This window comes from Triplophysa dalaica, chromosome 9, assembly GCF_015846415.1.
Source record: "Triplophysa dalaica isolate WHDGS20190420 chromosome 9, ASM1584641v1, whole genome shotgun sequence".
NCBI lineage: Eukaryota > Metazoa > Chordata > Actinopteri > Cypriniformes > Nemacheilidae > Triplophysa > Triplophysa dalaica.
In genome coordinates this window covers 18,988,422-19,001,868 of record NC_079550.1, presented here as the reverse complement: position 1 = coordinate 19,001,868, position 13,447 = coordinate 18,988,422, and the positions used below count along the sequence as shown (strand labels likewise).

Genomic DNA, 13,447 nt, shown 5'->3' with positions numbered 1-13,447 from the left:
ACCTTTTGACCCGTGCTTTCTTGCAAGATTAAGTTGCTAGTGACACTTGTGGAGAAGGTAAACACGAGCTGGGAACAATGGCCGCCAGGAGAGAACCTTATTGGATTTTAATTAATTGCCAGGAGAGCATATTAGCACCGTTTTTAAGAGAACTGTGGGACGTACTACAAAAAATAAATGATCTTGTTTTTCAGAAAGAAAAATATATATAAACATAATTAAAATAAAACATCTATTTGAGAAGCAAAATAGCATAGGATAAAAAAACAGAAGGGCAAATATTGCCTTTTTTAAGAATATACCTCACCTGGTGTTTTTTTGTTTTCTTTGACACTTCATCTTTTTACTTCTCAGAAAAATATATCATGTTTTAAAGATAATTTACTAGAAAACAAGACAAAAAACAAAGGTTGAGGTTTACAAACCTCTGCAGCTTTACAATTCATTCATTCTGTACCCAGCCCATCTTCTGTGCCTAATCCTTTACCTCGAACCCCATTTCTTCAGACGAAAAAAGCCCCCAGTCTGTTTGCTCGGTCGTTTACATGAAGCCAGAGAGAACACCGAACAGAGTCTTTTCTCTCTGTTGCTCCGAGAACTATTCGTCACCCGCCTTGTTCCGCCCGATCCGAGGTTATGGCTCTTGGGCTCCCTTTCTCTCTTAACAAGGTGAAAAGACTCGGTCCCCTGAGGAAGCAGTGCCAGTGATAAGGTTAAAATGGGCCGAAAAAATGGAGGCGATTATTTGATATTGGACAGATTGAATTATCTAGATTGAGAGCGCAAGAGAGGGGGGATGCAGGTTTGGCTTGGAGAGTTAAAAGAAAGATAGCGCGAGCGAGAGAGGGAAAGAAACGATGAGGGCCGGACAGAATCATTTTTCTCTGGCATTGCCATTTGTGCCAATGAGTAGAAGGAAGCCGAGGACCGGCCTGATATTAATGTCCACTCAACTCCTAGCCAAAGGAGTTTTTACCTCTTAAGGGCCAGAAAGTGAACTGCACAGAGCGAGGTGTTAATTTGCCTGAGATCCAGCCAGCCATTGCTAGATGTGCGAACATCAAGGGGACCGATCCCTGTAAGTTCCCCGGACCTGTTGGCTTTTCCTTTGTCTGAGCTAAAAGCGCTAATTATATCGCAAGCTAATGAACGTCTACGGAAGGTTGCGCTCTCTCACTGCCTGTAACATGACAGAGGCCGCGAAAAAAAACAACACCGCGATCCTGGCCGGAGACAGGCCATCATCACCTCAGCAGGCACCAATAGAGAGCTGTTAATTGGTGTGAAAACACACATACCGAACCGCGTTATGGATATTCGATGAAGATGGGACTTGTTAACAAGATACGCCGAATCACAGGGAGAAAAACAGAGACAATTATTTTCTTTTTTCCTTTTCACATCGCAACAAAACAATCTTAGAAATAAAACACTGTCAAATTGAAAATTGAAAAAGAGCGTTGGAACAAAACTGGATTTTCTTTTAGGAGAGTGGAGACCTTGCTCCGCAATAATACTTCGAAGGAACGGCGCTAATGAATCAGTCCCACTTCAAACTCTATGGTACAAAAGTGATTTATAAAACTCAGTGATGGTGACACCATCCCATAGCGCTGACAACGTTTTTAACAGCTCCACACGAAAATACACCTAGTTGAAAGAAAACGACACCCGTTATTCCTTCCTCTGTGAATCTGCTCTGTCTTTACACTTAAGTGAGCCCATTAATAACATTAGCAAAACAAAAGTTTCGCACCAAGCTGCCACCTCACGTGGAGACAAAAGGCTCGACATACCAGAGCCTTTCAAAGCTCACGCTCGTGATTCACAAGACTTTCACGGTGAGTTTGGAGCACAGATATCTCAGACGCTGGGTAAATGAGAGAAAGACTGTTACAGGGTTTAATCGCTACCGTGGATGATCGCTGAACCGCCCCGTGGCTCTGCTGAAAGGAGGTATAGGGTTGGCCCATTTTCAATCCATTACCGATCAGCCCGCTTAAGCAGCTTGTGATTGAGGGGGTCATTAGAAGGCTATCCGTCACCTCTTTTAAACCGGCTCAGTGAAAAAGTGAAGACGTCCGACACACCCCTTCACTCACATCCACTCGCTTTGTAAACCCTACGAATTCCTCTGCTTGCCTCGTCTCTGAACATGCTCTCAACAGCCTGGCTCCTGCAGAACCGAACAAAACATTGACTTTGGGAGCAACATGTCAGTATCACATGACAAACTTTCACATCCGTGACCTGTTTTCCAAAGGGCTTGGTAATTCATCACTGACGGTCCTCGCGGCGAGAAGCGTTTCTCAGTGAAAGCTGAACCCTCTGTGTCTCTCTTCGCCTGCTGTTGTTGGTGTGAAGCGGGAGAACTGCGGGTCCGGCAGGAACATTTTTCTCAATCTTTCACCTGCTCAGAGGTGGCCCTGTTTGCGAGAAACCAAGCTGCCCTGCTGGGTACAAAGCCGGGCTGATGCCCAGGGCTGAAACACCTGCTGGGTCCCCTTATACTGAAGCATATTTTTCTCAGCTTACTGGTGAGACATTTGTTGTCACACCTCGGGAACGAGCTCAATCCTCTCGAGAAGAAAACAAAAACAAGTGGCTTGAGGTAAAGCACTAAGCAGTTTGTATTGGTATCAAAGCTGCGTTTTTTCTTCCTTCTCTACACATGAAGCAATGTAGAAACTTACAGTATAAGTCAGATTGTCTCGGTTTCTTTATGTCGTATGCCATTGTACTTTAAAGAGATTTCACCCAAAATGAAATTCTGCCAGTATTTACTGACTTGCTTGTTATTTCTAGCTTGTGTGACTTTCCTTCTTCTGCAGAACACAAAAGAAGATATTTCGAAGAATGTCAGACATCTATTGTATGGACACAAAACCAGTGCAAGTAAATAGGCTTTGTCTGGTTACCAACATTTTTCAAAATATCTTCTTTCGCTTTCCGCACAAGAAAAAAAGTCATGCAGGTTTGAAATGATAAGACGGTGGGTGAATCATGACAGAATTATAATTTTTATGTGAACTATCTCTTTAAGTAATAAACATAGTGTTAAGCAAAATAATTTTTATGAAGCAACTCTTTCCCTTTTGATCTTTCAGTGTGGCTTACTCCAATGTTTACTGCAAGCCAAAATGGGCAGAGAATGTCTAAAGTACAAAGCTGAGGTAGCGCTTTTTAGTGTATATTGTGTATGTGTGAAATTCTTTGAGATCTGCAGAGCTCAGCCTTACCCAGACCTTAGGTAGTCACAGACCATTAGAGGTTTTGCTGTTTTTCTGCGGACAGGGTTCAGCCTTCTCACACCAGACAGTCGAGCGGCTGGAATGCATCATTCAGAAAGGTCCAGGGGCAGTGGCTGACATTACCTCATCGTCTGAAAGAGCCTGTGTATCAAATTCAACCCATCAACGCCCCCCCTCCTCTCTCCGCCTTTCATCCACCCGACTCTTACCAACCAGCCCACCCAAAGCCTCTGCTCTGCTACAGCTTCATCATTGCCCCCAGGTGTCCAAACGTCCTTTCCAGTGTCACATGTCCGAAAGTAACTTTTTCGTCTGCCATGTCTTTGTTATGCTGTTCCCTTCTTTTAAGCCGGGAGAACGGATGAAGGGGTTCCTTCACAAGGGTATCTATTACCTTCAGAGCCTAAGAAGTTGGAAGTTAATCTGTTTGACCCCCCACTAATTCTTCTCTGCGTTGGCACATCACTTTCAAGCTCATAAGATTTCCACACCCTGGCTAAACGCTTCACATTTTCCCTCTCTGGTTGTCTACTACCCTTCAGATAATTTGATCCCTCTTTCCGTTTTCCAAAGGCTTTTGCTCATTTCTGATATTTCTAGATCGCTCCATAAAATGACCATGTTTGGACACATGAGTGATGGCAAAAAGCTCGCTTGACGCGCCCCGACTGACACCCCTCACTTGACAGCAAATTGACCAGCTTCTTCCTTGACCTCCCACTGTGGCATTCGATGCCATGCTGTACTATCCCAGCAGTCAAGAAAAAGCGAGTGAAAGTTCAGGAACGAAACAGATATACAGTATACGCTTTTCTCAACGTCTTGCCCAGCTGTCTGAAAACTAAACAGAGGTGCCTTTCTCTCTGATGTGGTTGAGAGCTTGTGCGAGGTCTTGTCTCCGGTGTGGAGCGTTATGGTTAACGGTCCAGCTCACAATCATAATATTTGCGTTCACATTCCACTGGGGTTTCCAGAGAGGATGAACTATTCGGTTCAGGGATGTGAGACAGACAGACAGACAGTGAAAAAACAGAGAGTGCGAGAGGGAAAGAGAGAGAGCTCACAAATAGCTGATAATGAGGGTCTTCTTGGCTAGATGACAGACTTAATGGCAAAAGCTCAAGTAGATCTGTGCTCAACTGAGATCTGTGGTTTAATATGATGCTATCTCATAATGGAATTAGGTCTGAGATCTGATTCTGGCACAGAAACCCAAGCACCGCACACTAATGCAGGGATGTCAATGACTCTAAAATGGCTCGAAAAAAAGATGTTACGAGCTAAATCACTCGCTATGATAAACAATGGGGCGACGCAATGTATACTTATTATTTGCATATGTGCATTATATTACAATATTCTTATCGCGTTGGTTTGCAATTCGATTTTCAGATTTGTTTAATTTTGTACAGCAACAGTAAAACAAGCAGTGCAGTTTTTGATCACGTTTTAATGTAATTTAAATTTATTTGACAAATGTTAATTATCATTTCAAATTCAGCATTATTTAGCAAGTTATAACCTATTACATCATTCTTCAATATCGTGCAAATATAAAAGAATACCTAGAATTTCTTACTTTCAGTTACAAGTAAAAATGCAGATTTTGCCTATCAGAGCCTTAAAAAAACACATGCGTTGAGGGATAGTTCCCCCAGAAATGATGTCATAATTTACTCACCTTTTTGTCATTTTAGGCTTGTATGAGTTTCTTTTTCCGCATAACACGAAAGAATAAAGTACATTTCAAATAAATTTTAACGAAAGCTGGTAACCAACTTTCAAATTCACTTCTATTGTATGCACGCAAAACCGATGCAAGTGAGTGAATGGGTAACAGTTAGCAAAATTCTTCAAACAGGAAATGACAGGAAATGTTTGAAATGACAAGAGGGTGAGTAAATGATGACATCATTTCTGGGTGAACTATCCCTTACTGCATATGTTTTTTTTTATTAAGGCTCTGATAGTTAAAATCTGCAATTTTACTTGTAACTTAAAGTCAAATATTCTATGTGTTCCTTTATATTTGCAGGACAACATTGTTGTCTGATTGGCATAAATAACAAAGATTCTGGACTTCATTAGCTCTGTGTGACTAAAATATTTTGGATCACACAATTCAATGTTTAACCCTTGACCTAAAATGAATGACACACCTGCACTAATGCGTGTGAAATGCCTTTAACCGAAGATCAGGGGCAAGGTTCTCTAGGCACGTACTGAAGCATCACACGTAACAATCAGACTGTGGCTTCCTCAAGAGCTTTTCTCCATCTCTCTGCACACAATGTCTTCAGAGATTGAGCAATCGTTAATTAAGCAGTCAGACTTTGACTAATCACCCTACATAGGGCACACAGCTTTAACCATGAGACATTCATCTCAGCTGCCCTTCTGGTACACCCTTGAACCGCATGTGTGTGTGTGCGCAAGAGAGTAACAATCAATTACTGTTCGCCGTCAGTCCATCTGCATGTCCATGACTCATACATGAATCCGTATCTGTAACAAACACATATCCCGAACAGATAAGTAATATAGAAAATAATGACAAGTCTAACCCGATAATTTGCTGTACAACATGATTCCCTCCATGCACTTGCTAAAATCTAATATTCAGTAAATAAATAAACAGACAGATAAAACTAATGAACAGTTTTCGTAGCAGAATTGGATTTTCCCTGCGCAGAAAACATCCTCTCGTATCAGGGCCATCTTTAAGACTTGGCTTAGAGATCTCAGCCCGAGAGGATAATATGAGGCCAGCTATTGCTGCAACATGGAAGATAAATTTCAATTTACTGTTGCTTTTTGTGTCACAGCAGGAGATATGAAATTTTGTCTTGGAGGACCGGAGGTGATAGTAAAATAGAAACCGACGTGCGGTCGACCAAATCCCAGCTCGCTGTGCGTGAACACTTCCCTGCTCATGATCGTGACAAATTGTGATACATTTCTCCAGTAACAAAGTGACACTTTTTCGCATTTCGGGAGCAAATGCAAGTAAAGTGCTTCTAAAAATAGGAAATTAGTGTTCGAAATTGTCTCTCTTTCCTTAGGCGCTATTTTAATGATTTTCTCCAAATTAACTCGGGCTGCGAACCTCACCCCTCTGCGATCAGGGACTAACATTAACAGTAAACACCCTTGTTTTTTCCACCGCATGCGAAAAAAAAACGCAGATTACGCGGCCCCGCTGTATCTCGTCATCGGAATATGCACGCGTCCCGACCCAACAAACAGGAACTGAAAAAACCCTCTTGACAGCGATCCGCAGGGACACGGACGCAGAAGATAACATTCCGCTCTAGGAGTCGCTCTCGAACACTGTCCGTTTGAATGTAACTGAAGACCCCGCATGACATCACTGGCCTCTTTTTCATTTCTTCCATCTCGGGAGGAAGTCGGGACAATTCTCCTTTTGTCCACTTGCTCGTCTTTCCGCCCAAGGAAAAGGAGGTGAGGATGTGGGTGGACGGCGAGAGGGGACAGGAAGGGGGTGATGGCCAAACAATGGAGATGGAGGAGATGGCCCGCTCCCAGAGTAAGGAAGAAGCGGCCATGTCTCCTCTGGGCTGTGCCATTAGCACTGTCAGCAGATAACAAAAGCCCACCCCGAACGCGATGCCAAGTTCTTTATCGGTTTGCTTCTGCACGGGCAAGCTGATTACAGCCATTCTCTCGAAAACCTCCTCATTTGCTCTCTCTGTTCCTCTCGTTCTCCTCCGTAGTGGACGGTGTGTGTGCCTGTATACATTAAATGGACAGTGCGCCATTATTTTATCGCCCTTAAACCTGACTGACTTTCTTTCATGTGCAGAACACATAAGGAGATATTTTGAAAAACGTTGGTATCCGAACAATGGCAGTGCCAATTCACATCTATTGTATGGACACAAAACCAATACAAGTCGATGGGTATATCTTCTTTGGTGTTCTGCAGAAAATCATACAGGTTTGACAAGAGTGTGAGTAAATCATAACAGAATTAAAATTTTGGGTGAACTATCCCTTTAATAAGGGGGTACATGTTTTGGGGAGTGACGGGTGGAACGCTGCAGTAGACGTGGGTGAGACCCCAGGGTCACTGTCTTGTGTCTGTGAAAGATAATTAGACAATACGGCTGTGTGTAGCATGATTCTGAAAACAGAGAGCGCTATTGTTTCAAAACCCCCCCCTTACCCCAACAGCTGTATGTGTCATTAGGAGAACGCTTCAAACGTTATGGCGGGGAAATGAGGGCACGGGAAAGGACGCCAAACTGAGAATTGGTCGCATGAGGTAGAAAAAAATCTTTAATTTATAGTTCATGTTTTAACCCTTTAAATTAAAAAAGAAAGGGTGTTGAGTAATCCGTCACGGGTCTCCTAAACCCTGCGCTGACGCCCAGATGTCATTCTCAGTCCCGGATATGCCCACACGATTGAATGTTGTCTGGGGACAAAATTTCATGATTTGCTCTCTGCTGTAAACAAAACTGACCTTTATGTTGAATTTCTCTCTGAGCGCGAACCTCTCCCTGTTACAAAAAAAGCCCAGAGCACTCAACCGCTCGCAGCCGGTCCATCTCGCTCCGGTCTGCAGAGCGCACGCGAATCAAAGCAGGCCAAAACTCATCCATATCTATGCCATACGAGCATCTCCTAAATAATGCAGCAGTCTTTCCACACCAGACGGATTCTGCTGCATCTGCGCTATTGTGAGTCGAGTGTGTCACACGCTCTCTCTCTATCTCACATCCGCACACACACATCACTGAACCTGCTCGACTTCCAACTTTTCCTCCCGTTTACTTCTTTTCAATAAGGAAAGCTAGGAAAAGTGGAGAGGTGAGAGCACAAGACAGATGTTGGTAATTCTCTGTATTATTACCGCTACTTCTTTATTCTATGCTTTTCTGCTGGATCATTACGGTTGTAGCAACTAATCTTGCGCTCCGTCTAATACACACAAGTTTTATGTTACACACTTCTTCATGCAGTACAAATATTAAGCCTCTTAACAGCACACACATGAACACAATGTTGTATTTGAGTCCCCATACAGCATTTGAGTCCTCAGCTCATGCATAATACAGAAAGCTCCTAAAACAAACTCAAAAAGCCACATGGCTAGAAATACCAGCACATAACCCCACTCAATCTCAGCGCCCAGCAGTCCTCACCACTAATGGGAGGCCTCGGGTACAGGTCAAACTATCTGTCCCTCTAATGGAGCCGGCTAAGACATCTGAGATTGCTGATCCGAAAAGCGTTGTTAGTGTGTGTGTGTGGAGCTGACTTGCTGCCGAATCAGGTATCGATTTAAAGGAAGAGTTCACCCAAACATGTTGTCATCATTTGCTCACCCTCCAGTTGTTACCAACCTGTTTTCATTTCTTTGTTGTGATGCACACAAATTAAGACATTTGAATGAAAGTTTGTATCCAAGTCATTTTGAAAATATTTTTTTTAATAGATTTTGTAACTAAACCATTTTGGGTCACTATTGACTACCATGCCTGCTTTTTGTCCTACTATGGAAGTCAATCGTGACCCAAAATGGTTTTCTTACAAAAATCTAATCAAATGTTTTTATTTCTGTTCAGCTCAAAAAAGAAATGTAAACAGGTCCGTCACAACTAGAAGTTGAGCAAATGATGATACATTTTTCATTTTTGAGTGAACTATGCCTAAACAGTGCAGCTTTTATCAGGCAGGCACCGTAACATTATGTCATTAAACTTTAGTCTTAACCGAGCAAATAATTAATGACTTTTTCATTAGCGATGGAAGTCATTCTTTATTTGTCAAGTAGCATTGGAACTGTAATTAAAACAAAAGAAAAACTGACATTTATAAATTCGTTCGCTCATTTCAACCACTCCATCAAAAGCCACTTTTATTTAGTCCACCATCTGCCAAAACGCACACAGACTTGTTGGCTATAACACACAGCATATGTATCCTAATGAAGGGATCTTGGTAACACCTTTCATGTTTTGACACAATTTGCCTTTACTGCGATCAATCTATTTATTCAACCGCCGTACTGACACACACTGAAGAAAAGTAGAGAATCGGAGAGCGTTAGCAAATGGAAATACATAATAAAAGTCATAAAATGATAATATAAAGAGGGATAGTGTGTTATGTATTTTTTTGTCTTTAAAAGGCGACAAGACCTCGGAGGAAGGAAGCAGGAGGAGAAAGTCGTATGATCTCAACGTATTTCCTTTGAACGCATGTCTTATGGGACCCACCAACCCCAAGCCAAAGGTTTCAAAAAAAGCCGGAGATGACTTGGAATACCGATGGCACAGTGCAGCAGAATTCCACACGGAAACTGAGAGCTATTCCGAGAAAGCAAATTACGGCTGGAAGACAGAGGCCGTGGCGCTTTATTATGGGCACGCACATAAACATCTGACACTAGCGTCTCTACTCTTCAAGCCTGTCATGTTCTTCTCTTCAATGCTCTTTGCTAGATCCGAGCCTATCTCCGATACTCGAGTGTGTGTGCAAGTTAGAGAGCACGACAGACAGAGAGGACAAACCAGAGGGAGACCAAGAGATAAAGGGAATGTGTGTTTCATTCGGTGGTGTGTAAGTGAGCTTGTGTGTTTATGTGATGCAGGACAAGCTTTCTCTCTCTTTCACGACATCCACGGATGTGTGCTGCACACACAAGCTTTTATTTGGAGAGGAGCAGGTGAGTCAGATGTGAGGTGCTGGTGGTTGTACAGAGTGTGGTGTGCCGCTTGTATAGATGTCAGGTGAGATGAGTGGCTCAGGCTGTCCGGGAGCCTCGCTGCACCTCCCAAAACAGCTGCCACCAGTCTGTCAAAGAAATGTTCCGCTACATCCTATTCTTCCCCTCACTCCACCTCCTTCTGTCTTACACACCCACTTAATGATGAGAAAAACATCAAGAGTTCAGCCAGGGTCAGACTGTCACCATAAATGAGTTAAGAACTCTATATACAAAGGTTAGTTCACTCTTTTAAAAGGGTGCTAAAAAGGGTTCTTCAAAGGAATGACAGCAGGACTGTTTTTTTGGTTCCGCAAACAACTTTTTGGTTTCCCTATTTAACATTGTAGAATCTACAAAAAACATATTTGTTAATATTTGACGCACTTTGTTTTTAAGAGTGTACTTGTTATGAAAGATAATTAAATATTATAAAGAAAATTGTTAACAATCTATAAATCCAATTTTGACTTGTTAAAAGTTTCTGTAATTTTGTCAGCGTGTATGTTGAATATTCCAATTTAAGAGCTAATTTGCGATGCGCACAAGCATTTCATTAACATTTGCCTCTAATAAATACATTTTGTGGCGTGCCAGGCATTTAGATACAACATTTAAATGTAATTACCGCCTCCATCCTTGTCAATACGCCGGCCTCGTTTATCAAAGAGACAGACAGAGAGCGCAGCTTAACCGTCAATAAACATTTGTTTTTAATTCGTTTACCGGAGCGCCGACCGAGCGCGCTTTGCCTCGCTCGCGGTTGCGCCGCGTTAATTGGGAGAAGAATCGCTTTCGGATCTGAGGCGCCGGGGGAATTTGAAGCCTTTATCTCGCGCCGAATCAAAGGCTGCGTTAATAATACAGCCGATGAATAAAATATTTGTTAAAAGGCGTGGAAACAACAGATGCGTTGTAAAAATAGGCCAGGCTCGAGGATGTTGTCGTGCCGCTCCGCAAATGAATCAACCTGCGTCTCTCGCCTCGCGTGGAATATGCGGAATACAGCGCCGCCTTTGGCGCTAAACAGACAGAGCAGAAGTGAGCGCAATGCAATTAGGAGTTCATAGAAAGAGAGCTGAGGTTTCTTGTGAGACGATGAACACAAAACACACGGCAGATTATTGAAAGTTATACGTTTCACGTATGCAAATCATCCGAATGGCATGCTGCGGTGACATTCTTACAAGCGGGTTTTGTCTAAAGGTCTGCACGGTGTCACTGCGGTGTTGAAAGCCTCTATCTGAAACAAAGAGACAGCGATAGCCAGCTTTCCACACTCTCTGTATCTCGCGCGTAAGATGCCCGTGGCCAACGCAAAAAAAGTAAAAAATAATGAATAAATCAACACTGCGACGAGCATAATCTTTAAGATCCCGCGCATCCCGGTCTCCCCGAAGACTGCATCGAGAAGCGTCGCACTTCTGGCCGCGCGTAACGGCACCATTTATATTTATTTAAGGCTGTTCAATTATTCTGTTTGAAAGGGGAAGATGGTCTCCAACTGGTGGCGTTGGCTCTGAAATTATTAAGAGGCGCCACTGTTTCAGAGGCAAGAAACTGTGATCTGCGCATCTCTTATGCAGCGGACCCCTGGCTTTTAACACACTTAATACACGAACCCAGACTGCGCGCACATCGGAACCTCAGAAGAGTGTAAGCAGAAAGACCATTATCGTTGTCACACCTGGTTCTTTCTTCAACTTTTCGTGCACTAAGTGACTCCAGGAGAGCTCTCCAGCTCGCTAAAAGATGCACTGGATCTCACACCTTATATATGTTGGTCTGAAGTACAGTACGCAGTACAGTAATGCGTATCGTAAAGAATAAGAAAGAAACGCGCCCACTTATTCTGTTGCGCTGTGATCGCTGCTGTTACCAAAAGTTTTACACATGCACCTCTCTCATACACACGCGTAGGACGAGCAAGTTATCATCATATGTAGATAGCAGTTACTGAGTTTTGGACAAGCACGCTCAACAGCTATATAATGAGACTGAACAGAAATGCAGATAGGCTTCAGTTCACTCTATAAATTAAGCTGGCGTAAACCCTTGTAATGGACAAGTTTAAATCACAAATGAGCCTTTTGGCATTTGGTGCAGTGCCACTGGTCCTTTTAAACACATCACAAAATAGTCTCTCTCGGACCTTACATCAAACAAAATGTAATATGGCACACTAAATAGAACAGCATTAACTTCAACTACTTTACCCGCAAAGCGTAGTGAACAATAGGTAACCGCTTCGGTTATCTCATCTCTCCGCGTTATGATAGGTTGACGCAGCAACCGACTACTACACCAGCGGTGGATCAGATCATCACAATAGTTTTGGAAGCCATAAAACACGATATAAATAAATAAGACTTACATGTTCCTAAAAGGCACAACGCGATGTAAAACGCCAGCATCTTTTCTCGAGTCTTCAACACTTGTCACTATCAGCAGTCCGGGATAAAAGTGTGCGCCCGGAAGCTTCCCAACGCTCCTACCGGACTGGATGAGGGAGATGTCGCTGGTCCTCGCCCACCTCTTGAATGAGTAAAAATTATACAAAGAAACCGCACAGTATGATAACCTCAGGTTTGAGAGCTGAAAGTCTGTATTGCCATCCGAACCGATCAGGGCATAAATGCCATGCGACTGTTTTTAAAGTTTGCAACTTTATCGCTTTTTATTCCCGTACGAGATTTGGCACAAAATATTCAGTCTGCTTTTAATGTCCAGGACTCGCATCAATCCGAGTAGTTGGAGTACATCCTCGACTGTGATTGTCAATAATGTATAACACGCATAAACGCTCGCGCACTGTTCCCTCTGTATCGCTCCGTTCCATCCACAACGGCTTGTTGTGCAGCGGCAATGCGATGATGTGATCCGCACAGACTGTAGTACTCACTGGATGTAGTCTCATAGAATAAAACAGGAGACGCTTTTTCTCTTAGATCGGCAGGCTCGAGTTCGAGAATGAAGTAATTCACAGTCCGTAGGGACATCCTTTGGCCTACGCCCCCCGGGTCCTGCGATTGGTTAAGGGAAGAAAACTATAGGGGGGTGACTAGCAGTTGGGTTAAAGCGAGCGGGTGTTTGCCTTTTAACAACAGGGGGTGCTTGGTTATGCGCGCCGTTGAATGATTAAACTGCTGTGGAAAGTAAACAGGTGTGTCCCGGAACAAATGGTGACTGTGGACCCTAAAATGAGCATTCAGGATTTTGTTTAAACTTGTTTTTTGTTTGTAAATATTAATTGCGTTTTCCATACATTTATCATTCATGTAAGACAATGGTTAATAATAAAAAAAGAACAAACAAACGCACAAATACATATATATATATATTATATAAATAAAGTGCGAGATTGGTAGCTTCAACTGATCAGCTGACATAGTCTTTAATCAAACACCGCACCTCCCCAAACTGAACTTTGTAAACTTCTCTCAATTCATCTAGAAGTTGATTT

General features: G+C 42.8%; 1 protein-coding gene across 1 annotated transcript in view; it reads right to left on the bottom strand.

Moving 5' to 3' along the window:
• kirrel3l (kirre like nephrin family adhesion molecule 3, like) overlaps window positions 1-12,953 on the bottom strand; it is a 39,803-nt gene extending 26,850 nt beyond the window's left edge. The window contains exon 1 of the mRNA XM_056757242.1: window positions 12,359-12,953. Coding sequence (XP_056613220.1) covers window positions 12,359-12,398 — 40 coding nt within the window. The 5' untranslated portion in view covers window positions 12,399-12,953. The remainder of the gene's footprint in view (window positions 1-12,358) is intronic.
• Window positions 12,954-13,447: the final 494 nt, after the last annotated feature.